Here is a 27,095-nt window from a genome sequence, read left to right as displayed (position 1 = left end):
GAGGGTGGGAGGTCAGATCCAAGTTGCTTCTCTGTGGTCAGACCCACTGTAAGGTCTGACCCAGAGGTGTCACTCGAGGGGGGCACCCAGGGGCATTGCTGAGAATGGGCACAGGGTCCACCAGGACAGGAAGGAGCCTTACGGGTTTTCTGTGTCTCCAAGGAGGGCCGCTGGAGACCCTTCATCATCAGGCCTACCCCATCCCCCCTTATGAAGCCCCTGCTGGTGTTTGTGAACCCCAAGAGTGGGGGCAACCAGGTACACATGGCCTCCACCCTTCACTGAGACCCTCTGGGGAGGGATGGGATCAAGCTTGCTGTCCCCCTCCCCAACCCCCCCCCCTCCAGCAGCTGTTCCCAGGTTCTGCTGCAGGCTTCTGCCTCCTCCCTCTTTCTGAGGGATCCTGAGAAAATCCAGTTCTGTCACCACCCATCACTTCTTCCTGTGCCTGGTTCCCACAGCCATGTCCTTCTCCCCACCTCAGCCTGCCACCCCTGACTCCCTCCTCCCTGTCCCTGTTGGCTCCTGGTCTCCCACAGGGCGCCAAGATCATCCAGTCCTTCCTCTGGTATCTCAATCCCCGGCAAGTCTTTGACCTGAGCCAGGGAGGACCCAAGGAGGCGTAAGTACTTGCCAGGGGATGGTGATGAGGGCTCACCTGATGCTCGGGGTCCGGCACACAGACCCTGACCCCGTTCCTGTCTCCTGACCCCAGGCTGGAGATGTACCGCCGAGTGCACAACCTGCGGATCCTGGCATGCGGAGGGGACGGCACGGTGAGTGCTCCTGCCCATCCCAGGCCTGGGCCTGGGCCTCGCCGCTCTGACCTGACCTCCTCTGCTCTGCCCCCTCCAGGTCGGCTGGATCCTCTCCACCCTCGACCAGCTGCGCCTAAAACCACCACCACCTGTCGCCATCCTGCCTCTGGGCACTGGCAACGACTTGGCCCGCACCCTCAACTGGGGCGGGGTGAGAACCCATGGGGTGGGGAGCTGAGGTGGGTGGGTGGTGGGGGAGGCCCAGCCTCAAGAGGAGCTCAGTTCCCACCTCCTCCCCACAGGGCTACACAGATGAGCCTGTGTCCAAGATCCTGTCTCATGTGGAGGAGGGCAACGTGGTACAGCTGGACCGCTGGGACCTCCGTGCTGAGCCCAACCCTGAGGCGGGGCCTGAGGAGCGAGATGAGGGCGCCACCGACCGGGTGGGTCAGCCAGGGCAGGCCGGGGGTGTCTGGGATTCTGGGGCCTTGGACGAGTCTTCATTTCTCCAGACTTTGGCCTCCTCACAGGAAGAGGGAATAATGGTACTCACCTCAGACGACACTTGTTAGCCACTTGGCACACATTTACTGAGTACCTACCGCTGTTGGGCACTGTTCTAAGCAGAGAACAAAACCAAGTCCCCACTTTCATGGGCTCCTACAGAAACATCAGGGGAGGAGGGTCATGGGGGAGGTGAAGCCTGGGAAAGGGATGCTCTTGTGTGTGGGGCACTCGGAGCCTCCCAGGAGCGGAGATGGCAGGGCCTGAGGCGGGCAGGCTGGGGAAGAGCTTCCCGGATGTAACCTGTGGAAAAGGCCTCTGAAAACACAGGGGCTGAGCGAGCACAGCAGCCCTCATGCCGGTCCCTCGGCCTTTCTCCAGCTGCCTCTGGATGTCTTCAACAACTACTTCAGCCTGGGCTTTGATGCCCACGTCACCCTGGAGTTTCACGAGTCTCGAGGTTGGCAACATTTTGCTGAGGAGGCCTTGGGAGGCCAGGGAGGGAGGGATACAGGAGGGTCCCCAAGCCCTCTCTCCCTACCCCAGCCTGGGAAACCCCAGCCTGGGAAGCCCCAGCAGGCTCAAAACTATTGACTGTCCCCTATTTTTTGTCACCACCCAGAGGCCAACCCAGAGAAATTCAACAGCCGCTTTCGGAACAAGATGTTCTATGCCGGGGTGAGTCTAGGGGTCTACCAGCTACAACCCCCTACTCCTACGCACACCTGTCCTACCACCCATGCCTCCCGCCTGCCTGTGTCTACCTGGCCTCAGGACCCCTGCCAGGCAGTGGTGAAGGAAATTCCCTGTCACCAGATGGTGACGCCCTCTGTCTCCCACAGACAGCCTTCTCCGACTTCCTAATGGGCAGCTCGAAGGACTTGGCCAAGCACATACGTGTGGTGGTGAGTGGGCCATGCTGGTGGGCGGGCCTAGCAGGAGGGAGACCACCTCGGTACATATACCCTCAACACCCTCTGCCGTTCCTGCCTGCAGTGTGATGGGACAGACCTGACCCCCAAAATTCAGGACCTGAAACCCCAGTGCATTGTTTTCCTGAACATCCCCAGGTGAGGAGGGAAGGGCTCTGTGTGGGCCCTGCTGTCTCCATCCTGTAAGACTGTCCTCTGAGGCCCATTGTCTTACCCTCCCCTCCAGGTACTGTGCAGGCACCATGCCCTGGGGCCACCCTGGGGAGCACCATGACTTTGAGCCCCAACGGCACGATGATGGCTACCTCGAGGTCATTGGCTTTACCATGACGTCCCTGGTGAGTGGGCCAGCACAGGGACTGCCCAAAGCCCGGGCCCTGCTTTGCCCTCTGTCCCCACAGTGCCCAGGAAGAGAGGGGGTGATCAAAATTCCTTTCCTCAGCCAGGATGGGAGAGTTCACCCTCTCCTCCTTTCTCTGGTTGGGGTCTCACCCTCCCTCCGTTCTCTGTCCGGAGGTCACTCTACCTTTATCCTCTGGCCAGAGTATCCCTGGGAAGAGCAGAGCCTGGGATCCCGCCAGCCCTACCCTGGCCCCTGACCTGAGCGTCCTGCACCCACAGGCAGCACTGCAGGTGGGCGGGCACGGAGAGCGGCTGACACAGTGCCGAGAGGTGCTGCTCACCACATCCAAGGCCATCCCAGTCCAGGTGGATGGTGAACCCTGCAAGCTCGCAGCCTCACGCATTCGTATCGCCCTACGCAACCAGGCCACTATGGTGCAGAAGGCAAAGCGGCGGAGTGCCGCCCCACTGCACAGCGAGTATGTCCCCCACAGCCACCCCCTGAGGCCAGACTCTGCCCCTCCCTAGCCTTGGTCTCCCCATCCGGAAAGGAGGCTAACAGTTCCCTAGAGCAGCTAGGAGGGGGCACGTGGTTCAGGGACTGGCAGCCTGGGCTGGGCCCTTGCCAAGTGCCGTGTGGTCGCCCCGCCCACAGCCAGCAGCCGGTGCCGGAGCAGCTGCAGATCCAGGTGAGCAGGGTCAGCATGCACGACTACGAGGCCCTGCACTACGATAAGGAGCAGCTCAAAGAGGCCTGTGAGTGGCCAGCAGGGCTGAGGGTGCAGAGGAGCCGCCGGGTCCCCTGAGGGCAGGGTGGTGGGGTGCAGCCAGCTGACGGCCACTCTGTCCTCCAGCTGTGCCACTGGGCACTGTGGTGGTCCCAGGAGACAGTGACCTGGAGCTGTGCCGCGCCCACATCGAGAGGCTCCGGCAGGTGAGGAATGGGCCGAGGGCCTGCCCATGCTGTCCCCGCCTGCTCCAGGCTCTGGTCATCTCCAGCCCCGGCCTTTGCTTCTCTTGACAGGAGCCCGAAGGTGCTGGAGCCAAGTCCCTGACGTGCCAGAAACTGTCCCCCAAGTGGTGCTTCCTGGATGGTGAGTGGCCCCAAAGGGCCAGCTCATGGCAGTTCCGGGCCTTGTCCTGCCCCCTCCCTAGGGGGTCCTGGGAGGGGCAGCAGAAGACCTGGGCCTGGACAAGGGCCCCTCCCTCAGCTAACCCTCTCCCCACAGCTACCACTGCCAGCCGCTTCTACAGAATCGACCGGGCCCAGGTGAGCACTCACAGTCCTGCTCCATCCACCATGGGTTCCGGGGGGGGGCCCCCGTGTCACCTCTTCTGCTAGCCCACCCTCCACAGTCAGGCACACCCCGCCCTCACATTCCCTAGTGCCTTCGCACTGGCCCATGTCCACAGATGGGAAGTGCACAGGGATGGTGCTAACAGGAAGAGGGAGCTGGTGTACCCAGAAAAGGCTCTCCGGGTGGGTGGAAGGGCCTTGAAGCATGGGGATCATCCAGCAAGACACAGAAAAAAAGGCACTTCTGGCCAGAGGCCAGGTCACCTGAGTAAAGGTTTAGCAGTGGGAAGGGGCTGACAGGCTGGTGAGCCCACTGGGTCAGAGGTCAGGAGCTGGGTCACGTGGTGGGAGAGGAAAGGAAGGGGCTGGGGAGGTGAGGGGACGCAGGACTGGCAGGGCCACTGGCCTGGCTGCCTCCTGTCGGTGTTCGTGCTCGCAGCAAAGGCTTCTCCAGGTCTTTTGGCCTTGCTGCCCCTTCACTCCCACCGTCAGCTACCCTGCTGGGCCCTGACCCTCGGCCCTGACCTCCCCACCCACAGGAACACCTCAACTATGTGACTGAGATCGCACAGGACGAGATTTATATCCTGGACCCTGAGCTGCTGGGGGCATCTGCTCGGCCTGACCTCCCAACCCCTACTTCCCCTCTCCCCACCTCGCCCTGCTCGCCCACGCCCCGGTGAGTCCCCGGTTTCCTCCAGCCCCCTGGCCCTAACCACCACCTCCTCAAGCTGCCAGCTCCTTAAGTCCTGCCTTCAGTCCTGACCACTTCCCCAAGCACCAGATGTACATGTGTAGCTGCCTTCCGGGTCCCCACCAGCCCTGCCCTGCTGACTCATGGGGAGCAAACTAAACCTGGCCACAGTCCAGCCAGTGAGCACCCTGCCCCCCAGGAAGTGGTGTCACCATCTGCGCTGCTGCACCGGCCAAAGACCTGGGCTTCCTCCCTGGCTGCTCCCCACCCACCAGATCTAACCTTTCACAGGACCTGTCAGCTCCCCACCAACATCCGAGCACACCACCCGTCCACACCACCTCACCCCTGGCCTCCTGCTCTCTCCCCAGCCTGGAATCTTCTCTCCCAGCACCCTGCAGTCATGTGCCCTCCCCTTGTACCCAGTCATTTCAGTTCATTTCATCCTGTGCAGCCTGAGCATGCTGGCCTCTGACCCCACCCCTCCCCTCCATCGCTACAGTCCAGCCCCACTCGCCTCTCAGTTCTTTGAGACCTCAAGTTTGCCTTCCTCCAGACTTGTCCTTGTCGCCTCAGACACGCCTCCCAGATCTTCACAGAGCTGCCCCTCCATTCAGTAGCTGTGGTGTTTCCTCAGAGAAGTCTTCCAGGAACCCAATCTGAAGTTGCTGTTCAATGACACTACCCTGTCTCATATTCTTTGCAGCACTTCCTGCTCTCTCACAATACCTTATTTATTTGTTTGCTTGTCTCTCTGACTAGAATGTAAGCTCCCTGAGAACAAGTTCTCCACCTGTCATGTTTACTGTTGCATCCAGCGCTCAGAATAGCACTTAACATGTAGGAGGCACTCAATAAACTTCTGAGAACAAAGGGTGCCCCGGGTTGGGGCCGGGGAGGGTGACAAGCTGGGCCTGTGCTGTAGCCCTGTCCCCTATAGCCCTGTCCCATCTCATCCTGCTCTGTTTGCAGGTCACTGCCAGGGGATGCTGCGCCCCCTAAAGGTGAGGCCTCTCCCTGCGGGGCCCCTACTTCCTCCCTGGTTATAGAACTGTGTCTCAGGGGGTGGGGTAGAGACCATATACAGCCTTACACAAACACAGCTATGGCCACATTCACCGTGAGCCCACAGCCCTTGGCATATGTGCCCCAAGAGGCCCATTTCTCTGCACAATAGTACATCACCCGTATGTTCACACACCAACACAAGGCCAGGCCTCCAATCCCAGAGTGTAACGGGCAGGTGTTCCGTGCAGGTGAAGAGCTGATTGAGGCCGCCAGGAGGAACGATTTCTGTAAGGTACTACTGCCAGGGCTCGGGCTTCTTCCCCTTGGCAGCCCCTCAGGCCCTGGGGAGTGGGGCCTCTGGGTTGGGCCAGGAGCAGCTCTGTTCAGGTGCAATCATCTCTCAGTGCCTGGCCATCTACAGGGTCTCCATTGTGATTGTTCCATTCTGCCTTACCCTGGTCCCTGTCTGGCCCATAACAATGTCCTTCTGTAGGGGCTTCCTAGCTCAGTCCACCTGTCCCCAGTGCTCAGAAAGGATCAAGTCTTAGAGGAACCGCAGGCTCCAGGGCTTGGTTGTCAGTGCTCCCACATAGTCCGGGGCCACCTGGGGTGAGAGAAGCCCATCATCTCTCCCCTGCACTCCAGAAAGACCCCCGGAGGCTCCTAAGAAGCCTGAGGCCTGTGTGAGTTGGGGGGGCATTTCTGTGGCTGGAAAGGAGGGTGGTCTAAGGAGCCCCAGCGCTGCTCTGCTTCCCGCCCTCAGCTCCAGGAGCTGCACCGAGCTGGGGGTGACCTCATGCACCGTGACGAGCGGGACCGCACACTCTTGCACCACGCGGTCAGCACTGGCAGCAAGGAAGTGGTCCGCTACCTGCTGGACCACGGTAAGCTGTGCTGCTGGGGCCCCCGGGGGGAGGGAGAGACTGCCAGGCCTCTCTGACCTCCCCCTTTTCTCCAGCCCCCACAGAGATCCTTGATGCTGTGGAGGAAAAGTGAGTATCTGGGCAGTGCAGGGCCCTGGTTACCCTGGAAACCGCCCTCCCTGTCAGAGCCCATAAATCCTTTCTGGCCACATCTGTTGTCCTCTGGGCCACCCCCACTTGCCCCAGGACCCTGAGTTTCCTGCCCTTTCTGATGGCCCTCGGGAGACAAGAGGGCCCAGAGAACTGGATGGAGTCCACAGCCAGCCCCTGTTCCCCCAGTGGGGAGACTTGTCTGCACCAGGCGGCAGCCCTGGGCCAGCGCACCATCTGCCACTACATTGTGGAGGCCGGGGCCTCGCTCATGAAGACAGACCAGCAGGTGAGCAGACTAGCAGGGCAGGGAGGGAATCCACACAAGCACAAAGCAACCCTTTCCCAAACTTGCCCTTGTAAGAGGGGAGCCTTGGGGGAGGGCCACCTCTGGTGATTCAAAGCTGTCTACAACCAACACAGTCCAGACCCTGAGAACCCAAGTCAGCAGGGCTGGGGCTGCCTGACCCCAGGGGAAGAGCCCCTGTCTTCTAAGCCTTTTGGAGCCCACATGTTCCTGAACTGACAGCAGCTCCCCCCTCATCCAGGGCAACACTCCCCGGCAGCGGGCTGAGAAGGCTCAGGACACCGAACTGGCTGCGTATCTGGAGAACCGGCAGCACTACCAGATGATCCAGAGGGAGGACCAGGAAACGGCTGTGTAGCTGTGAGGCCAACACCAGAGCAGCAGGAAGGATGAACCGGCCAGAGGATGAGTCCCTCCTCGCGCACCTCACTGCCACATTCCAGTCGGACAGCCACGGGGACGGGCAGAGGGGACCCAGGCCCCAGGAAAGGAGCCCTATGCTGCCCCCTGAGAAGCTGCCAGACCTAGGGCTGGACTCTGAGGAGCTGGGGAGTCTCACCTGTCCCCCTGAGGTCCCAGCCTAACCCAGAGGCCCACAGGGAAACAGGAAACTGGACTGGGCTGGGCAGGCCTTTGCAGGGCTGGGGCTTGGACACTTCAGAACGGCCCTGACCTTCACTGCAGCGGGTGTCCTGGAGCTTAGGAGCTGCAGCCAGGAGGACAGAGGAGCTTGAGGCCCTATCAGGGAGCCTTCAGGAAGAGGCTTCCTAAGCCTCCTGGTCCTTCAGAACCCCCACTCTGAGGCTCCTGGGAGCTTGGGCCCCCTCTCCTGCCCTGACCCCACCCTCCCCAGGGCTTCCTCCTGGAAACATGGAGCCTGCTGCGTTTGCCTGCCCGCTGCCCTGCTTAGCACCTACCACGTGACCTCCTCCTGTACCCAAGTCATTTCACCTCGACTGTGTGGCCTGGGGGTTGGGATGGGGCTCTCACGGAGACATGTTTACAGCTGGGTGTGACTCAGTAAAGTGATTTTTTTTCCTTTCTGCTTTTCTTTTTTCGCCGGGGAGGTCTTCCAGAAGTAGCAGGGATCTGCCTGGTTATCCTCGGTGGGGGACTGGACACCGTTGACCCAGACCCGTATCAGGGAGCCCTGGTTTAGGGGTGGGATCGGAGGGGCTGCCTGGGACCTGACCTCTGCCCGGCTGCCTCGCCTGTCGTGGCCAGGGGGAGGAGCTGATTTCTTCTAGCTTCCCGCTTCCCGCTGGGATGATAACAATGAAAGTTAAAGAAGTAGAGCAGGGAGCGAGGCCTGGTTTCTTGGGCCCATTGGCCCTGTGACCTAGAGCAAGACCCCTCCCCCTGGCCTCAGTTGCTTTGGCTGTCGGATGAGGTGATCCCCGAGTCCCCAGAATAGAAAGGGGTTGGCATGTGCAGCCGCTGCCGGGCCGGGTCTGGAACTTCTCAGACGGCTCTTGTCAGCTCCAAGTCTTACCAAATACAGGCCTCCGACTCCCCCACCCCGCCAACCTGCGCTCCGAGAAAGGCGCAGGGGCCTCGACGCCCCCCGACCCGTGTGCTTTTTCTGAGGCTCCCTGTCCCAGCCCCCACCCCCAACACTAAGCCGAGCATCTCCCTGCACCCTTGGCGAGGCGCTCCGAGGTGGAGGCTGGCGCTCCTTCTCCAGCATCTAACGGAGCGCTGAGGACAGCGGGCCCTGGGAGGTGGAGCGGAGCCTCGACGGGGTTCAACCGAGCACCCAAGGCCTCAAGGGACGGAGCCGCACACAGGCTCGAATGCGGGACCCCGCGCCGGGACCTGGGACTCACCCAGGGCTCTGTTCTCCCTCCCGGTCTCCACCTAAGGCTCGGCAACTGGGAAGGGAAGCTGGCGTCCATCTGGGAAAGGGGACGGCCCCGGGGAGGGAGCAGAGGGCGGGGAGGACAAGCAGGGGATGGGGCCTAGGGAGCCTGAGACTGGGATCGGGGACATGGGGTGCCAAGGCAGGACGGAGTCCCATGGGCCATGAGGGCCCGGGTTCGGAGGACGGGGGTCCAGGAGAGCACGGCGCCTGTAGGCAGAGCGAAGCGGCCGGGCGAGGCGAGGGTGTGGGGCCCGGCGGCGCTAAGCGGGGTAGAGGCGCTGGGGGTACGGGGCGGGAATGGAGGCGGGGACGCCAGGGTCGGGGGGCGGTGCGGGTTTGAGGGGAGGGGGCGGGGCGGGTCCTTCCTCGGTGGTGGGGAGGGGGCGGGGGCCCATGTGACCGGCTCAGACCGGTTCTGGAGACAAAAGGGGCCGCGGCAGCCGGAGCGGGACGGGCCCGGCGCGGGAGGGAGCGAAGCAGCGCGGGCAGCGAGCGAGTGAGCGCACGGGCCCCCGGAGGGTGCGCGGCGACCTCGGCCTTTCGGTCGCTTGCCGCCCTGGTGGCTAGAGGCGGGGTGGGGGTCTGAGCTGCGTCCCGGGCTCCAGTAGCCCCCGGGGAGACGCTTCCCGCCGTGCACTTCGGCTGGCGGTGAGGGGCCGGTCCCCCAAGGCCGCCGCCACCGCAGTAGCAGCCCGACCCTTTGGGCCTGGAAACAAGAGAAAGGAGGTGGGAGGTCCACGCCTGCGCCCCAGGTGGGGACTCAGCTCGTGCTCTCCCCGCAGGATGCAGCGCCGAGGCTTCCTCCTCCTCGCCTTCCTCTCCCTGCTGGCGCTCACCTCCGCGGTGGCCAAAAAGAAAGGTGATACGGGGCGTGGGGGAGCTGAATGTGGGGATGAAGCCGGGCAGGTGAGGCCGGAAGCCTCGGTTCCGAGGCCAGGATCTCGAGAAGGGGTCCCACAGTGAGTCTCTCCTGGCCCAGGTCTTGAGCTCTGTTCCCCGTGCGTTGTAGACAAAGTGAAGAAGGGCGGCCCGGGGAGCGAGTGCGCGGAGTGGACCTGGGGACCCTGCACCCCCAGCAGCAAGGACTGCGGCGTGGGTTTCCGTGAGGGCACCTGCGGGGTTCAGACGCAGCGCATCCGGTGCCGGGTGCCCTGTAACTGGAAGAAGGAGTTTGGAGGTGAGGTGGGGCACAGGTGGAGGGTAGGCAGAGGGGCACAGCCGCACTGGAACCTGGGCAGCCCTGTGGAGGGGGCCACAGGCCACCCAGCTCTGACCCCAGACACTCTCCCGCCAGCCGACTGCAAGTACAAGTTTGAGAGCTGGGGGGCGTGTGACGGGGGCACAGGCACCAAAGCCCGCCAAGGAACCCTGAAGAAGGCTCGGTACAATGCCCAGTGCCAGGAGACCATCCGCGTGACTAAGCCCTGCAGCCCCAAGACCAAAGCCAAGGCCAAAGGTCAGCAAAGTGGGGGTGATCATCGCAGGGGGCTGCCCCCACTTGTGAAGGGAGTGTTTAAGCCTGTTTTGGATCCTGGCCAGTGACTTCTTGCCATCACTACACTGTTTCCCTGTGGGTGAGATGCCTTAGATAGGCAGTATTGAGTGCCCCGCAGAAGGTGCTGAGGAGATTGAAATCCTGGCGCAAGTGAGGACAAAGTCAGCTGTTCTGTTGGAGCCTTTGGCTTAGGATTCAGGGAGCTCATCCTGGAAGGGCTTGGCTTTGTCATCTCTCTGGCAGGAGGGAGCGGTGTGGTCAGTTCGGCCCTTTCTAGTGTGGGAAGGACTCCACAGCCCACGCTCCCTCTATCCCTTAGCTTCACTCCTCATTCTCAGCAGCCCTGGAGGCCAACAGGGCAGAGGTGACTCTGCCCACTTCTCAGGTGAGGGGACTGAGGCTGTTGTCCAGGGCTCTTGGGAGCAGGACTGGGACCAGGAACTTGAAGGTTTTCTGATCCCAAATGGAAGTCTTTAAGTGGGGAGTGAGGACTGTCCAGCATTAAGTACCCTATCCCACTGGCTTCCAGGTCAGCTAATAGAGAACCACCAGGGGGCAGGGTTTCTTCTCCCTGATGTGTTTGTAAGGGGAAGGGAGGGGTCTCCACTGGGTCACCAAAACCCTGCTAACCTGGTATTTCTTTCTTGTTTTGCAGCCAAGAAAGGGAAGGGGAAGGACTAGCAGCCAGGCCTGGATGCCAAGGAGCCCCTGGCTTTACTCGGGGGCCTGGCCCACTCCCTCCCTCCACAGGCCCAAGATATAACCCACCAGTGCCTTTTGCCTACTCATTAGCTTTATCAATCATGCCCTGCTTCCTCCCTTTCACTCGCCCACCCCTACCCCAAGTGCCCAAAGTGGGGAGGGACAAGGGATTCTGGGCAGCTTCAGCCTCCTTCCCCAAAGGGATTTGATTCCCCATACCCACTTTTTTCCTCCCCCCAATGATGCCATTACTAAGAAACAAATAAAATAAACTGTTTTTTTCCCAATAAAAGCTTTTCTTTTAATATATAAAAGCCCCTTCCCAGGGAGTTTGCTGTGATAACTTGTTGGAGGTGGGGGAGTGGTGGAGAGAAGGCTGGAGGGAATGGCGGCTTTCAGGGGGTTGGGGCTTGGCGGTGAGTGCCCCCCCAGAGCTCACGGAGAAAGAAGGGCTATGAAAATTTCTTCCAGGTCCCCCTACTCACCTCTGGAAGGTGCCCCCCCATCAAGTCCCCTGAACCTTTCAGTCCTATCTCTCCAGGGGCCACACAACGGTTGGGAGAGGGGACCTGGGAGACTCACTAGAACTGACAGCTTCACCCAGGTCAAGGGCTTTTGGTCTAGCCCACTGCCAATCTGAAAATCCCTAGGGTTGGGGGTTGCCTCACTACCCCAACTCCCACTGTCATTGAAACCTGTGTGTGGGTCAGATCCACCCCAATTTTCTCCCTGGTGACCCAGGCATCCCTCACACTGGGCAGGGGCCAGCAGAGAAGAACACCAGGGCCCCACCTTCACTATGTGACCTCTCTCCTTGGGGGAGGGGGAGCAAACGCTTCAAAATAACACGGGCCACTCAGCTCAGGTCTGGGACCGTGGGTGGCCAGATCACAGTTCCTGAGTAAACAGCTGGTCTCCCTGCTGGCCCATCCTGAATGTGACCAGGGCAATGCTGCGGGGTGGGGGGAGGGGTGTGCTCAGAGCCCACTCTCCCCAGCCTCCAGCCAGCCCACCCACCCCACCCAGCCAGAGCCAGGCTGAGTAGCTGCAGCAAGGGGAGATTTCTGCCCCTGGAGTTGGGTTTAGGAGGAGGGGGCTGAGCCTACATGCAGGGTGCAGAGGGGCAGAAAGCACCGATTACAGCAGAATGGGGGACCCTCCCATTCCCTTCCTGAGCCTCCTTTCCCAAGCACTGGCCCCTTTGCTCCTTCTGAAGGGGTGCTGGGCTCTGCTCCTCTCCAGATATCCCTTCTTCCAGCCACACTGGCTGGTCACAGTGGGGCAAGTGCCCCCCAGCTCCCTGAGGCAGGGCAACAGAGGTGGGTTAGATAGTCGGGTTCAGTCACTTCCTGGGGCTGATTCTTCTCGCCTGAGCAGAGATCTGGTCTCTCCGAATCCAGCCTCTTCATGAGCCTCAGAGTCCTGGGGACCTCAGTTCTCTTCGGCGAACGTGAACACGGAGAAGCACTTCCAAATCTCTCCTCCACAGCAGCTGAGCCATGTGGTCCCCCAGCACACACACCAGCACCTCCAGTGGCACCCCTGCCTGCCTACCTGGCAGTGCCGATGTTCCGATACTGGCATAGCAGCAGGTGCCTGAAAGTCTTTTTAAAGGTGGCGTTGCAGAGGGCATAGCAGGCCGGGTTGATGGTGCTGTTAACGTAGCAGAGCCAGTAGCCAATGGACCACACAGTGTCAGGGATGCAGCTCTGGCAGAAGGTGTTCACCAGGACCATAACGTTGTAGGGCGTCCAGGTGAGGATGAAGGCCAGGAGAATGGCAAAGATGGTCCGAGTCACCTTGCGCTCCCGGGCTGCCATCTGCCGCTTCTTGCGCACCTGGTTGCGGGCGATGCTGGCAAACTTGCGTGCCACATTGGCCGCCGGACGCATGCCAGCTGGTGTGGCCGGCACAATCTCGATGGCTGTCACACACTCGTTGCCTGTCTGTTTCGTCACAATCTGGATCTTGGACCATTTGGAGGCTGGATTGAGGGTCCGCGGCTGTAGGGGAGGGGCGGGAGTGGCAGGCGTGGTGGCCTCTGTGGTTGACAGCTCCGTAGGTGGTCGTTCCTTGGTGTTCTGGGTGGCGCTGCCCGAGCTGGACTCATTGGAGGTGTCTTTGTCAGTCATCGGGCGCGGCGGGGGTGGCAGAACGGGCGGAGGGGCCTCCTCTAGCTTCCCGTTGCGCAGCTCCCCACGAGCAGCTTCTCCTGGGGGCGGTTTCTTGACACTCTGCTTCATCAGGGGGCTCTTGAGGAAGGCCAGGGTCTTGGCCTTCTTCTCCTTTGGGCCTTCTGGCCGGTGCTTATGAACTCGGCTGCGACTGGCCAGGGAGATGTGGATGTAGAGCACCGTCATGATGACCACAGGCAGGTAGAAGGCAGCGATGGCCGTGCCGAAGGTCACCGCCGGGTTGGACAGGAACTGGATGAAGCACTGGTTGTCCGGCACCGTCCGCTTGCCCACCACAAACTGCCAGAATAAGATGGCAGGTGCCCAGAGCACGAAGGACAGGACCCAGGCAGCGGCAATCATGAGGCCCGCCATCTTGGTGGTGCGCCGCGCTGGGTAAGTGAGGGGCTTGGTGACGCAGAAGTACCGGTCAAAGCTGATGATGAGCAGGTTCATGACTGAGGCGTTGCTCACCACGTAGTCCAGGGCCAGCCACAGGTCACAGACCACGGCGCCCAGGGGCCAGTAGCCCTTGATGATGTACACGGTGTAGAGGTTCATGGAGAAAGCGCCTATGATGAGATCGGCACATGCCAGGCTGAAGAGGAAGTAGTTGTTGACTGTCTGCAGCTGCCTGTTGACTTTGATGGACAGCATCACCAGGATGTTGCCCACAACAGTCACCAGGCTCAGCGAGCCTGTCACGGTGGCAATGAACACCATCTCCACGGTCTCATAGCGGTTATGGGATGATGTGACCAGGCGCACAGACTGATTGCTGGAGCTGCCATTGACTGGTGTGAAGTTCGCCATTTTGGCTAGCAGCGGTGGGCGGGCGGTGTCTGGAGGAGGAAGGAGAAAGGAAATGATTGAACTGTTGAAGTGGATTAGAGGGGTGAGGTGGGGTGAGCTGGAGTCAAGGTGACAGAGGAGCCTTATCCTGCAGAACCTTAGAGAACTCTGTCCTATCACCTCCTCATATGGGAATTCATCCATCCCTACTGTGTGCAAGCACTGTTGTAGATGTTGGGGTTATCGAGGTGAACGAGACACACGCAGCCCCCAGTCTCACGTAGCCTACAATCTGATCAGGGGAGGCATACAAACACGTGAGCAATGAAAGAGTGCTAGAAAGAAAACAAGGTAGGTTATAGTGAGTGAGTCTGAGGACAGACAGGGATGGGTCCCCACTGGGTGATCAGTGAAGGCCTCTCTGAGGAGGTGATTTGGATGATGGCGAGGAGGCAGCCACGTAGAAAGCTGCAGAGAGTGGCCTACTTAAGGGCAATGGCAAGAGCAAAGGCCCTGAGGCATGTGTGAGGGATGGACAGAAGGCCAGTGTGCGGCCACTGGGAAGGAAGTGGTCCCAGGCATCAGCCTGCAGCTCTGGTCAGAAGTGCTCATTCATTCACCTACTCGATCATTTCTTAACCAAACCTTCCCGGGAACCTGTCCTCCAATCCCTACAGAAGGCATTGGGGACAAAGGCAAGAGTATATATGAGCAGCTAACATTTATTGTCCACAAAGTACCAGGCACGTTTTACAAGTATTAATTCATTTCATCCTTGCAACAAATCTATGAGATAAGTACTGTTATTTTTTACTACTTACAGGTGAGGAAACTGAGGCACAGAGATGTTAAATAACCTGTCTGAGGCTCCACAGCAACTTGACTTCATGTTGCTGTCCCAGACCTAGGGGTTTGGGCAGAGGAAGGCCCAAAGAACCTCAGAAGCCAGTGATCCCACCTTGGGGAAGGCTTCCCAGAGGACCAGAAGAGGTGACATGGAGCTGCGAATCCAAGGAGGAGGAGATGGCCTTGCAGAGAGACTTACTGTGGCATCCCCTCCTGGAGGACCACTGGGTTCCCATCCCCAAGGCATGAGGGTACAGTACAAGGGTAGCTGGGGTCTGTCAGCAGCCAGGGGCTAAGACCCGTCAGGAATTAGAAGCTTAAAGGGCCCATCAGCTGAGGAAGGACACACATCTCTTCCTGGGGGCCAGCACCCACCCCAAGGCCCCACTGGGAACACTGAGTGTCCCAGAGGGAAGAGAGGGGCTGCAGCAGGGGAGTCCATGGCCAGCCCCTGACGTGCCCCCAGCCCACCAGTACAAACCCCAGCACCCCAGCTGGGGTCCCCCAATATGAGGTCCCTCCCCAGAGCCTCTTTATGTTTCCTCCCCCTCTTCCTCTCCCCTACATGTGAGGGAGGCCCACGCCCAGTGTGCTGTGCCAGGGCAGCAGCTCAGCCCAGCCTCCTTCACACCCGCCAACACGCGCACCATTACACACGCACACGGGCCCCATCTCAGCCCTGCCAGCCCCGCAGCTCACTGTGTGTCTGTGTGAGAGAGAGAGAAACAGAGGGAGAAGCAGCAGGGTGTGGATCATGCACTGGAGGCTGGAGCCAAGTGCCAGGGTGACCCCTCCCCAAGCCTGGCCTCAGCCCCCCTAAGCCACCATCGCAGACACAGACACAGCCTCCTAGCCTGGTAGTTCCAATTCGCATGCCCAAATCCTTGGTCCACAGGAGAGGCTCAGAGAGGGGTGTTGCCACCCTCAAGGTTGCAGAGACGTCAAGGGCAAAGACCAGATACCACCCCCTCTTCTGAGGGTCTCTGACAGCCCTTTTCAGCATCAAGAGACTCCAAAATGGAATCTCAGGCACCACCCTCTGAGGTGGAAGGGCAGAGCACCCAACGTGCAGAAGCTGCCCTCCCCAGGCACACACAGTGTGAGCAGGAGCGATTGGTCAGCCAGCCCCAAGGAAACCCTCACCTTAGCCTCCCAGGGTCAGGACACAGGCCAGTGAGATCAGAAAGGGGCTGGAGGTGCCAAACAGGAAAATCATAGCTCTTGTTTATTGAGTGTTAACGATGAGTCAGGAATCCCTCTGAGCTTTTTATATAGATTATCGGGTTTAATCTTTACAGCAGCCTGAAAAGGCAGGTAGTATAAGTATCCTCGTCTTACTGAGGTTAAGGATCTTTTACAGATGAGGATAATGTTAATTAACTTGCCTAAAGTCACCCAGTGTGTAAGTAGGGGCGAGGGCAGGATTAGAACCCAGGAGCCACCTTCTTAACCCCAAGGCGCTAATGTCTCCAGAGTTGGTTTCCTGCCTCTACTCTCCCCACCTCAAAACCACACCACTAGCTGTGGGTTAGGGGAGGCCTCGATAGGATCCTTTCCCATTCCCTGCAGGCTCCTCAACTTAGTTTTCCCAGAAGACATGAGACCTCTTGTCTCCATCCACAGAGTATGTCTACAATCAAGTAGTCAAGGGTTTAGTCCTGCTCTGGGCCTGTTTGGGGAAGCTGCCAGCTGCAAACAGGACGAAGCACTCCCCACCCCAGCAGTCTTTTGGACCCCTGGGGGTCACCCGCAGACTTTCGGACAGCAGCCCCTTCTGGCACGTTTCTCTGGGATCCTAGGAAGGCGAGCAGCCGCCTTCGGGGCTGTGCGCACCGCTAGATGGCAATGTCGGTCCCTGGGTTCCAGCTCCGGACCTGGAGCAGTCGGCTATTTGCCCTCGCCCCCAACTCCAATGCGACTGGGAAAGCAGAGGAGGTCCCAAGCAGGACCTCCAAGGGGAGGGAGGTGGGGCCCCCTCGCCAGGCCCCGCCCTGGAGCTGCCTTTGGCTCCGCGCGGGGTTCAATGGTGGGAAAGTTAAGGGCGCAAGTTCCAGCCTGCACGCAGCGAGGAAGGTGTGGGCGGGAAGGCGAGTGCGAGTGCTGCTTGTGTGTGATTACTGGGGAGCGCGAGTAGACGCTAGTAGCTGTCTGCATGTGCGTGTGTGTGCGCTCGGCCACGCCTGGATACCAGCGCGCCCGTGTGCGTGTGAGCATGCTCGCGCCGAGCGGACACGTGCATGTGCATGCCTGTGTGCCTGGAGTGCTGTGGCCTGGGGGATGCACATGGTTCGGGTGTGCCTGTATCTGTGAGCTTGTGCACACCAGCAAATGCAGGGCCCACAGTGGGTGACCCGCCACATTCTAAATGCCACTGGCAGGAAGCTCAGCCCAAACCGCGGCTGTCTGAGCCCGAAGGTCGGCAAGAACCGACGTCTGGGTCGCGCCCCGCCGCTGCATGAGGGAGGGTCGCCGGCAGGACGACAAGGCCAGACCACAATCTGGGCTGTGACGGACCCCTGGACCTTGGGGCGTCTTAGCCGAGCGCCCCTTGGTGTCTAACCCCTCAACCTTGAGAGTGGCAACACCCCTCTCTGAGGGGTGAGGAGTCCCAGACTGGGACTTACTTCTGCCGAGGGGCCGCGGCTAGGGCCGCTTAACCCGGCCTTGCGGAACTCTAGGTTCAGCTCAGTGTGCGTACTGCGCAGTTACTGCCAAAGGGCACCCAGTCTGCTGGCAAGAGGGTGGGGGAAGCACCCGTATAATTGTGAGGCCCAGTAGGAACTTGGGTCAGGAGTGTGTAAAATTCTTCCCCATGCCATACTCCTAACCCCGAACCCTGCCGGAGAGGCACCGCCCTGCCCCAGTAGCTAGAGTGGGCACCCAGTTTCTCAAGCTCTGGGGCTGAACAGGACTCGAGTGCCGGGTTGGGAGTTATTGCTGGGCCCATCTGGAGGCTCCTCCATGTCTCCCTTGGTGGTCTAAGGGGTCCTGGCTCTCCCATGCCCCGCCCTCTCCACCCTACCACGGAGCGCAGTTCCTGCAGCCTCTGGGCGTGGGCACCATGCTTTCCCGGGTTTAGGAGCCCCCCTCTCCCGGATGCGATGGGAGGGTGTTCACTGGACGCCGTGGAGGGGGGGTTGAAGTGGGGGGTGTGGGTCCTTGATTCCTAGGCGTTCACTCTAGGGCTCCAGGAAGGCGGTAGTCCCTGGATCTGTCCCTGGGGTGGGAGGGGAGACTCAAGGGTTCAGGGGAGGGAGAAGAGGCGCAGGGGATTTGGCAGCGACATTGCGCCTGACACTTCCGCCAAGGGGCTTGGGGCTTGGGACTTGGCGCTGGATTTCCCAGTCCCTGAGCCTGGGCAACAGCAGGGAGAGTCCTGGATGGGGGAGGGGTGCCAGGAAAGGGCAGGGGTATTTTCCGTCGGGGTTCAAGGTCGCTGATGGAGGACTCCATGGACTGGAGTGGGCTGGCAGCGCAGGGGGAGCAGGGAGACGGGCGGGAAAAGGCTTTCTGGGGCTCCAGCGCCCGGCACCCTGCAGAGCTGCCAGCGGAGGGCTGAAGTGCGGGGTCCCGCCCCCGACGGCTGCCCCTGTCTCCTTGGGGGGGAGGGGTGGCTGTGGGCGCGCACACACATTACCACCACCCCCCGACCTACTGAATGTCCATTCCTTCCCAGTGATGCACCTGGAGAAGCCTCCGAGCGACTCCCGGCCTTTCTTCCAGCAGGCCCCTCACCCTCGGGCTCTCTGCAGCTCCCAGCACCGCTATCGCCCCCAAAGAACCCTGGGGCCCTGTTCCAGTCGGGCCCCCCCTTGGGGACCCTCGGTGGGTCCAGGAACCCCGTGTCCTCTCTCAACCGAGTCCCCCCGCCCCCGCGCCGCCGCGGAGTCACTTACCAGACACCTCCACCCCGTTCCCCTCGCACCTGACAGACGGCGGGACGGGCGTGTGGCCCTGCGGGCCAGCGGGCGGGGCGGGCGGCCGGGCCGCGGGCCGGGGGCGGGGACGGGGTGCAGAGGGGCGGCCCCTGCTCCGCCCGCAGCTCCCAGCACTGTGGCTCCGACTCGCGCTCACGCTCGCACTTTTCCCCGAGCCGCGTGATGTCACGGGGAAGCAGCCAATCCTGGTGGGGCCGCGCAGCCCGCCCCGGGCCGGCCACCCAACGGGGACGCGCGGGGGGCACCACCCGGGGCGTCGGGGACCCCAGCTACGCACGCCTCTCACTGGAGCCGGCCGGCAGCTCTGTACTCGAGCACTAGGGGGGCACTACCCACAGTCACCAGTACTGCTTAGCGGGGGGCGCTGCCCTCACAGGAGGTTGGTAGGGGGGCTGTCCGCGTTGTCATGGGGACACGGCGCCCCCTCGCGGGCTGGGAAGGGAGCTGGCAGCCCTGTCAGGCTGCGCTCCCGCCTCCGCTCCGACCAACACCCGGGACCGGGAGTGGTCTCGCGCCCCGCCTGGACCTCACTCCTTACACTGCCCTGCTCGCAGCCGAACCACGGAGGCGCGAGTGTTTGACCCCAACAGGAGGTTATGGGTGGGTGGGGTCGGCTCTTCCGCCACAGTTCCGTCGGGGCAGAGTCGAAGGCCAGTAGTTTCGAGCCCTGGGGCTGCGTGTTGGCCTGGGAAGAGGGGCGCCGACGGGGCCTGGGAAGGAGCTGGAGAGAAGCCAGGCGAAGGTCCCCAGGGAGAGAGGAGCCTGCTCATCGCACACAACCCGCCCGCCTCCCCACCCTCCATTCCTGCCGCCCGATTCCCTGCCCCCACGCTCCAGGCCGAGGAAGGGGTGCGCACCCTTTCTCCAGACTCGGGATAGGACGAGCTGCCCATCCAGCTGCGGCCTGGAGGGCAAGTTCAGCGATGTTTGTGAGGAAAAGCCGAGTGTCCAAGGTCACCTGGGGCGGAGCCCGAAACGAGACCCCAGGGGGCAGGCGGCCAGTCTCTTGAGATGTCCGGGAACCTCACGGGCCGGAGCCTCGGGACTTACGGCCTTGCCTGAGCAGAGCAAGGAGGACCCGCTGAGACGCTCGCGGGACAGAGAGGGCGGTTTCAGCACCTTGGAGAGCTCAGTCCCTGGCCCTGACCTTGGCGGCTCCGCTCCACCAGCGCAAGCATCAGTGTCTCTTCCTCCCTCTGAGACGGCCCTTTCTGGAGCCGGCTAAAGTCTGACTCGCCACCCTCCACCCCAACGCCCTGGCCCCGAGGCCTGTCACCCCAAACTCCCTGAGCGCAAGCACCCGATTACCTTAAGAGGGATGATTTTTTCTGGAAAAACAACACAAGTCCCGCCCCTCCTCCACCCTCACCCAAGGGTTGGGCGGGGGGCTGTCTGCGTTGGGGAGGTGGAGGCGGTACGGAAGCGGAGGCGGTGGCAGAACTGCCAGAGAAGGGGCGGGATCCCAGGCAAGAGCCAGCCCTGTGGGGCTCTTGGTGTGGAGTTCTCCATGTTGAACGCAGAGGCGGAGGCCTGGTCCCTACTGCTCCCAAGGGCGAGGGCTGGAGTTGGCAGTCTGGGCTAGAGTGAGAAGCCATCGTCCTTTACATGAATGATCTGGTCTCCCATGATCTTAATAACCAAGGATGAAAGAAGCCCCATTGTTCTTGCCCCTACTTCACAGATGAGGAAACAGGTTCGTTCGGTTCATATGACAATTAGATGACAGTCTCCACCGGTTTCCCTTTTCCATATCACTCCTAGGGTCTAGGAGAGGGAGGTGCTCCTAGGAGGGTGAAAGAATGTGTGCGGGCGTGCACGCTACTATGCACTCACAGGATGGAAGCAAGATACTTATAACTGGCAGATGGAGAAACAGACCATGGGAGGCCACAGAAACTAGAGAAGTCTCCAGCCACTGCCTTGAGTTCTTCCAGAAGCTGTCAGGCAAAGCTGCTGGTTTCTCCAAAATCCCTATGAGGTAATAAGGCCTTTGGCCTCCTCCAATTCCAGAACCCACAGTGGAACTGAGGAGAGCTGAGTTGGGTACCAGGGTACCTGGTTTAGCCTTTTACTCTCTAACTTTGATCCAACTGGGTCCATAGACATTTTGGGTCCACAGGACTGCTCTGACCTATTTCCTCATCTTCAACTGGGGTTGCCGAGCTCTGTCCCGCTGCCCCCAGTCTCCTTATGATATGCAAGGGGGCATGTGAAGGGTCTACTGGGGAGGCTCTACTCACCAGGCAAGGGCTTTTTAACGAAAGGGGTTGGTGTAGGGATGGAATGTGGTGACAGGGTACTTCGACAGGTAGGGGCTGGGTTCGTCCTCGGCCATTAAGGACAAAGGCGAGGCCATGTAGGAGTGAATTTAGATCACAACCACAAGACATCTTCATATCCCCTTTTCCAAAATAACAGAACACATCAGGGTCCCATTTGGGTTCAAACCCTGGCTCTGCCAGTTAGTTGTGTGGTCTGGATGTACCAGTACCTACCTCAGAGGGTTTTCGTGATAAGGACTGATAGATAATAAACATTGAAACCTTGGCACACTGTTTACACTCAACAAATTCATAATCCCCACTGTCAAGACTACATAATTCTTCCTCTCACTGAGAGGAGTATGTGGGTGGAGGGCAGGAATTGCAGTGGGGTGCCCTCCTCCTTCCATCCTTTAAAGTGTAGCTCAAATCTCACCTCTTCAAGGAGGCCTTGTCCTAACCACTCCAGTGCTCTCAGAGCTGGAAATAACTTTAAGAAATTGCATAGTACAAGCCCTGCCTCCTACTATATGGGAGAAAGTGAAGCAAGAGAGAAGGCAGATGGCTTACCCCAGGTCACACAGCTAGCTGATGTCTTAGTCCAGAGTGTGCTGGAATAATTTTCTAAAATATTCTAGTGTTCCTCACCATGTAACTCTTCACACTGTTTTGTATTACTTGCTTGCACATTTCACTTTTTGGTTTTGTCTCTGTTCGAGCAGAACCTGTAACTTTGCATGCCCCATAGTGTCTGGGACAGAGTGGAGCACACAAAAGTTACTCAAGAAGTACTTGCTGCTAGCAAAAAGCCCTGGAGTGGAAAAAAACAAAACAAAACAAAACAAAAAACAAAAAACAGCCCTGGGGTGGCTCTGATTTTCCTGTATACCTCTGTGAAAGGAGGGGGGCAAATAGCCTTCTCCCATTTTCTAACTGGTTTTTATTTATTTCTTTTGCCTGTTTATGTTTTTACTGGAGGCTCAGGTGGCACATGACATTTCATTAAATGGCTTCAGAGGTAGAGGGTAGCAGGGAAGCAAAAAATAAACTGGGGTGGGAAAGAAAACCAACCACGAGGAGGTAAGAGCTGGCTGGTTCCTTCTCAGTCTGATTAGGGGAGGGAGTTGGTGCCTCTGAACAATAAGGATGGATTCCCTTCTTTCAACCCTTGGTAAGGGAGAGAGAGAGAAGAAAAGAAAAAACAAAAAGGCTGTTGATTTGGCCCTCCTGACTCTCAAGGAAAAAGGAGGAAAGCTGGTGTTCTGATGTCATGAATAACGGGAAAGGGGGGAGGGAGGTGCTGGGTAGGATGTAGGTCTGGTGGATAAACTGCAGGTACCAGATGGTGGCTCTGGGTGTCCTTTGAGTTGGAATCACTCCAGTATGGTGGTTGGGGGAGTCCCCACCGTGGATGGGGGCTGAGGTCTCCAGGGCTGTGGCCAAGGCCCATGACAGCAGCAGGCTCCTTGGCCAATGTCCTGAGAACACTACCTGAGTAGCCAGTCAATGGCGTCTTTGGGGGATGCCTGCAGGTAAGTCCAAGCTCCCTGTCAGCCAACTCAAGACACCCATTATGGGTGATTTTTCAGGACTGGAGGGGATCCAGCTTCCTGGATGGTTACATATTCACTCCAGGCCCATCGTCCTGGGTAGGAAGCAGTCAAGATGAGTGACCGTCCATCAGTCTTACCTACCCACCTGTTACTGTGAAGGTTGCCCCAATCCTTAGCAGGTCCCCGGGAAGCAGGAGGTGGTAGCACAGAGATGCAGCATGAGGCAGAAGTGGCAGCCCTTACCTGAGCATCTTCTGTTGAGCCATCATAGGGCTCCCCACTTGGGACAGCAGCACCAGAAACAGCACCTGGGAGAACCGAGTCAGCTCAGTTCAGTGACCCCCATCTCCCCTCCAACACCCCCTCTTCCAACCCCATGGAAACAGAGGAGCCTGGTGAGGGGCATGTCATCATTTTAATGATGTAGATCTTTGGTGTTTCCCTCATTTACAGTCAGACTATCCCCTCTCCTCCCACCAAAATGTTTCTATGATGAGTTACAAACAGAAAAGAAATCACATTTTCATACTAAAAACAAAATAATCAGAGCCTTGATTTCTCCACTAGAAACTACACGTACAGTTCAGGATTCCACATGCAACACCTTAAATCACAGACCAAGACCTCACATTCTGACCTGGAGTCTCATCCCCTCCCCCAGCCTTGGGCTGGCTTTGGCCTAGGATCAGGTAATACTGACACCCACAGGTGCTGCTCTAATGGCCTTCGGGGTGGTGGGGAAGGAGGAGCTTGGTGGACAAGCCCTGGGGGCTGGCCAGCCTACACCCCCCACTCCTGAGTGAGGACCTGCCCACCATCCCTTGACCCCCTCCTGTATCAGGCAAGCAGGTTGCCCCCTTCACTCCATGGTTGTTCCCCACCAGTAAGTACAGGAAGTCCCTGTCCTCAGGAATCGGGGAGCCTGGCCTGACCCCGACTGTGGTCTCTGTAGGGTAAGATGATAAAGAGAGCTCAGAGATGAAGGTGGTTTCTGGGGGCCAGGTTGCTCCTCTTGCTTTTGGGCTCCTAGTGGCTCTGCCCACACAATAGGTGAACAGGGCGAAGCTGTCCCCTGGCCACTGTCCAGGATGGCTTGGCCCAGATCTGGAAGACTGTCCACCTTTCTGGGGGCTCTCTGCCCAGGGCTGAGTCCCTTGAGCCATGCTTCTAGGAGAAAGGTGGGTTCGTGGCAGGGATGCCTACTTCCTCCTCCATTCACACTGAGCACAGCAGCATGTGGCTCCCCTGGGCTCCAGATCCTGGAAGGTTCTAGTCTCGAGGCAAGCCTCGCCCAGTGAACTGCCTCAAGCCCGCCGACTTGGACTCCCTCTCAACCCCCCACCCTCTTGCTCCTGTTCCCTGACGCAGCCTGCAGCTCTTCCGCGTGTCCAGTTCCCAGTCAGCTGTGAGGTCTGGTTTCTGCTCAGCGGTTCGAGGGGAGGCACCAGTGCATATGTCTCTACCTGTTCCGTGGCTCCCCATTGGGGCCTGCAGCCTCCCCCCTGCTGCTGCCCCTGCCATCAGGAAGGTGGTTGTTATTGGTCAGGTCGCAGTGCAGGGTTGGTCTCTCAGTGCTGGGAAGGGGTAAAGGAGGAGGGACAGGGGAGGAAGAGGGCAGGGTTGGCTGGGGTGGCTCCCGCCCAGGGGTACCAGGCTGGTCCCAGGAGGCTGTCCGGGGGCTCAGGCCTCGCTCTGCCAGCTGCCCAGGTTCCAAGAGCAGTCCCCGAGAGGTGGAGGGCTGGGGCGAGGAGGCCCGCGCAGCACCAGGCTCGGTGCCCGTCTGGGAGCTGCGGTGAATGCGGTGGCTGACAATGATGTTGTTGCCGAAGCCCCCCATGGAGGCCATGGTGGTGCTCTGCTCCCGCTGCACCACGGCTGTCATGCCCCCTTCTGCCATCAGCCGCTGGATCCTGCTAAGAGCGTCTTCCCCACTGGCACCATACTCTGAGCCCTCACCTGGAAGGCACAAAGCAGAAGACAGGGAATTAGGTGCAGGCCTGGGCCTCGGAGTCAGGCCGGCAACCACTAGTAGGAACTGGGGGATTCTAGGCTAAAAGAAGAAACAAGAAGAGGGACAATCCCTCATTCTGAGAATCAGAGACTTGGAAGCTAGATAAGGCTCCCCAAGTGATCATAATTCATGTTTCTGTTTTATTGGTGGGGAAACTGAGGCCCAAGCTGCTCAGCCAGTTAAGAGGTGGGGCTGGACCAGAAGCTGGGAGTCTGGCTTTAAACCCTTCAGCACCAGTGGCATTAGTGGCAGGCTGGTCATACAATGAACGGAGGCGGCTGAGGTGAGCCCAGACGGCTCACTGTCTGCCTCTCTCTGTCTCGGGTAACCTGGCAGATCTGGCCCTGGGATAGGGTGTGCTGCCTGGTCTTTGGAAACTGAGGGCATCATGTGGGGTGTGGCCCAAAGGCAAACAGTCTGCTCTGCTCCATCTCAAAGCTGTGCTGTCTCTTCTCACTGTTGTTTTGTTAATGTTACTTCCTAAAAGCACAGGAGGAAGACTGGATTTTTAACTGTTCCCTAAAAGGCACTCTGTGTCCTCCACTTCCGCTTTACTCACCAACTTTCCCAAGTTATTTCCCACACACTGTTCTCCCGGGGCTGCATGCCTGATACCCTCGTCTTTCCCTGGAGGCAGCCAACTGCCCCAGCCTGGGTCTCCAGCCTGCATCTCTAGGGAGGAAGAGAGAAGGTTCTGCTCCTTCCCCAAAGGCCTGAGCTTTCTCTGGTGTGTGAGCAGATGAGGCTTTGGTTCAGAGCTCAGTTCTGCCACTCACTAGCTGTATGACCTTGGACAAGTCCCTTGCCACCCACATCCCTCAGTTTTCTCACCTGCAAAAGAGGGATGAAAACATCCAGCCTGCATGCAGCCAGGCAGAGGGAGTGCGATAATTCTCGTCAGTACTGGCACACAGCAGGCGCTCAGTCGGATGGCTGTTGTGAATAACCTGGACTCTGCAAGTGGAGCCCCATCCCAAGGAACCTTCCTCCAGCTTGTGCTCAGCCCCCACTGGGCAGGTAAGTGGTCCAAGCCTGTGAGCAACTGTGATCGTGGCTCCCGGGCTGCCAAGGCTGCTCTACTAAACCAGATTAGTATCCTTTAGCTACCTGTTGGCCACTTTGGGATTCTGCAGTCTGGTGGGCTTTGATGGTGAATTTTTTTCTCTTTTTGGGTATTTGTTGTCTTTCCAACAGTTGTCTTTGCAAGACTTTCTTTGCTCCCTCACTGTCCAGTGCCTTCTGTAGGCTCGCCTTGTCAGAGCTGAAGCCCGTTAGATCTCCCCCTCCTCCCAGTGCTTGGCAGGCATGTGCTAGCAGTTCTTCCTCCAGGTCTTACTGAGACAGTTCTCCACAGCCCTGGGTGGGGACGTCACCTGGGCTTTCGCTTATGTCCACTTGCTTTTCTCCATATTCCTGGTAAATTCTACCCTTCCACCCCCCAAGTCCTCAAGGCAGCTGCCCTCACACGTGTCCCCCTCAGCTAGCTCAGCACCAACTCCCAGGGCCAAAGGAAAGAGAACATGAAGGGCTCCCAGAGCACTGCTCTCGGGGGAAAAAGCCGTCCAGCAGTGGGGAGGGAGTAAGAGGGAAGGTCAACCAGGACCTCGATGCCAGCACAGCTTCTATCCTGTGAGCCAAAAGGGCTGCCTGGGGAGGGCCCACAGGGACCTCCCTGTGCTCACTGCCACGCCGACTGCTTTCTAAGAACTCTATGCACAGAGGGCCTCCCCAGCCTGGTCTGGGGTGTGCAGCGGGCTGGCCCAAGGCCTGTTGGCATTGAAGCTCACTGGGCTGGGCTCTGTGCCTGGTGAACTATCAGCTCTATTCATGCAGATCAGTTCGAGGGGCCAGACGGGACTGCCTTGAGGCCCTAAGGGAAATGCCACAGCCAGATCCATCCCTGCTGCTGGCACTTGGGTCTGGGCCCCTCTGTCCTTTCCCACTGTGCCTGTGGCTCCAGTATGAGCCATCTCTCACCACGACTGCAGCTGTCTTTCCTAACTGGTCTTCTTGCTTCTCATCTCTCTCCTTTCCACCCAGCCTTCATGCTGCTGCTATTACTATTTTAATGAAGCTCTGATCCACTGAGTCCACACTCTGTCCCAAACCCAGCAACCCCAAAAGTCCTCCAAGGAGTTAAGACTCCTTAGTGTGACATTTAAGGGCCCTCTGGTCAGTTCTGAGCCATTCCCCTGACCATACCCTCTTCCTGCTCCCAGTGACCTTACTGAGGCCGACTCGGTGCTGCTGTGTGCCCATCTGCCCCTCCTGTATACACTGGAGATGCTCTACTTGCCGTGCACTTGTCCATTTCCTTATGTCTAAAGTCCACTTCTTTTTAACATGAGTACCACCTCCTTCCCCTGGTCCTCCGTGGTCCCCAGCTGGGAGTGGCTGCTCCTTCTCTGAGCCCTTGCAGTGACCCACACCTCCTTGTGTCAGAGTTATCTGTGGCTGCAGCATCTCCCTTCTGGGTTCTAAGTTCCTGAACATCTTGGACTAAGTTTTATGCATCTTTGGGCCCAATGTCTAAAGTGTGGGCTTGCTCTCGGTGTCTATTTGTCAAATGAATGTGTGAATGAATAAAGGGCTCCCAGGCTGTCTACA

At 59.2% G+C, this 27,095-nt stretch overlaps 4 protein-coding genes across 27 annotated transcripts in view; 2 read left to right on the top strand and 2 right to left on the bottom strand.

Moving 5' to 3' along the window:
- DGKZ (diacylglycerol kinase zeta) overlaps positions 1 to 7,893 on the top strand; it is a 40,621-nt gene extending 32,728 nt beyond the window's left edge. For 11 of the 18 annotated variants that reach the window (XM_045524143.2, XM_074372105.1, XM_045524139.2 and 8 more), the window contains 22 exons: positions 163 to 258; positions 540 to 622; positions 716 to 776; positions 856 to 969; positions 1,061 to 1,201; positions 1,644 to 1,722; positions 1,885 to 1,940; positions 2,105 to 2,167; positions 2,259 to 2,332; positions 2,421 to 2,532; positions 2,816 to 3,015; positions 3,192 to 3,292; positions 3,391 to 3,470; positions 3,561 to 3,630; positions 3,766 to 3,806; positions 4,373 to 4,512; positions 5,500 to 5,531; positions 5,784 to 5,827; positions 6,299 to 6,419; positions 6,494 to 6,527; positions 6,645 to 6,837; positions 7,097 to 7,893. In XM_045524143.2, coding sequence (XP_045380099.2) covers positions 163 to 258; positions 540 to 622; positions 716 to 776; positions 856 to 969; positions 1,061 to 1,201; positions 1,644 to 1,722; positions 1,885 to 1,940; positions 2,105 to 2,167; positions 2,259 to 2,332; positions 2,421 to 2,532; positions 2,816 to 3,015; positions 3,192 to 3,292; positions 3,391 to 3,470; positions 3,561 to 3,630; positions 3,766 to 3,806; positions 4,373 to 4,512; positions 5,500 to 5,531; positions 5,784 to 5,827; positions 6,299 to 6,419; positions 6,494 to 6,527; positions 6,645 to 6,837; positions 7,097 to 7,213 — 2,052 coding nt within the window. In that variant the 3' untranslated portion in view covers positions 7,214 to 7,893. The remainder of the gene's footprint in view (positions 1 to 162; positions 259 to 539; positions 623 to 715; positions 777 to 855; positions 970 to 1,060; positions 1,202 to 1,643; positions 1,723 to 1,884; positions 1,941 to 2,104; positions 2,168 to 2,258; positions 2,333 to 2,420; positions 2,533 to 2,815; positions 3,016 to 3,191; positions 3,293 to 3,390; positions 3,471 to 3,560; positions 3,631 to 3,765; positions 3,807 to 4,372; positions 4,513 to 5,499; positions 5,532 to 5,783; positions 5,828 to 6,298; positions 6,420 to 6,493; positions 6,528 to 6,644; positions 6,838 to 7,096) is intronic. The other 7 variants (XM_074372104.1, XM_010964616.3, XM_074372108.1 and 4 more) reach the window with 1 other exon arrangement.
- A 909-nt stretch (positions 7,894 to 8,802) lies between these two features.
- Positions 8,803 to 11,205, top strand: MDK (midkine). Of its 3 annotated transcripts, none has more exons than XM_045524146.2 (5): positions 8,803 to 8,925; positions 9,499 to 9,575; positions 9,726 to 9,893; positions 10,011 to 10,172; positions 10,867 to 11,205. In XM_045524146.2, the coding sequence occupies exons 2-5, from the start codon at positions 9,500 to 9,502 to the stop codon at positions 10,890 to 10,892; spliced, it is 432 nt and encodes a 143-aa protein (XP_045380102.1). In that variant the 5' UTR covers positions 8,803 to 8,925; position 9,499; the 3' UTR covers positions 10,893 to 11,205. The 3 variants fall into 3 exon arrangements, with proteins under 3 accessions (XP_045380102.1, XP_010962917.1, XP_074228211.1); XM_010964615.3 differs by having other exon boundaries at positions 8,914 to 8,985; XM_074372110.1 differs by lacking the exon at positions 8,803 to 8,925 and adding an exon at positions 9,061 to 9,212.
- Positions 11,206 to 11,350: 145 nt separating this feature from the next.
- Positions 11,351 to 22,775, bottom strand: CHRM4 (cholinergic receptor muscarinic 4). The gene is made up of 2 exons (XM_010964614.3): positions 18,622 to 22,775; positions 11,351 to 13,929 (listed from the first exon to the last, which is right to left on the bottom strand). Exon 2 carries the CDS (start codon positions 13,898 to 13,900, stop codon positions 12,464 to 12,466), a length of 1,437 nt encoding a protein of 478 aa, XP_010962916.1. The 5' UTR covers positions 13,901 to 13,929; positions 18,622 to 22,775; the 3' UTR covers positions 11,351 to 12,463.
- Positions 22,776 to 22,873: 98 nt separating this feature from the next.
- AMBRA1 (autophagy and beclin 1 regulator 1) overlaps positions 22,874 to 27,095 on the bottom strand; it is a 152,462-nt gene continuing 148,240 nt past the window's right edge. For all 5 annotated transcript variants that reach the window (XM_074372095.1, XM_074372094.1, XM_074372096.1 and 2 more), the window contains one exon: positions 22,874 to 24,433. In XM_074372095.1, coding sequence (XP_074228196.1) covers positions 23,937 to 24,433 — 497 coding nt within the window. In that variant the 3' untranslated portion in view covers positions 22,874 to 23,936. The remainder of the gene's footprint in view (positions 24,434 to 27,095) is intronic.

The sequence above is a fragment of the Camelus bactrianus genome, chromosome 10 (assembly GCF_048773025.1).
Source record: "Camelus bactrianus isolate YW-2024 breed Bactrian camel chromosome 10, ASM4877302v1, whole genome shotgun sequence".
In the NCBI taxonomy this organism is placed as follows: Eukaryota; Metazoa; Chordata; class Mammalia; order Artiodactyla; family Camelidae; genus Camelus; species Camelus bactrianus.
This window is presented reverse-complemented; position numbering and strand designations above follow the sequence as displayed.

Coding starts and splice junctions, on each gene's coding strand:
- MDK (XM_045524146.2), top strand. CDS start 9,500: ATGCAGCGCCGAGGCTTCCTCCTCCTCGCCTTCCTCTCCCTGCTGGCG. Junction 9,576..9,725: donor CGCGGTGGCCAAAAAGAAAG/GTGATACGGGGC, acceptor CGTGCGTTGTAG/ACAAAGTGAAGAAGGGCGGC. Junction 9,894..10,010: donor CTGGAAGAAGGAGTTTGGAG/GTGAGGTGGGGC, acceptor CTCTCCCGCCAG/CCGACTGCAAGTACAAGTTT.
- CHRM4 (XM_010964614.3), bottom strand. CDS start 13,900: ATGGCGAACTTCACACCAGTCAATGGCAGCTCCAGCAATCAGTCTGTG.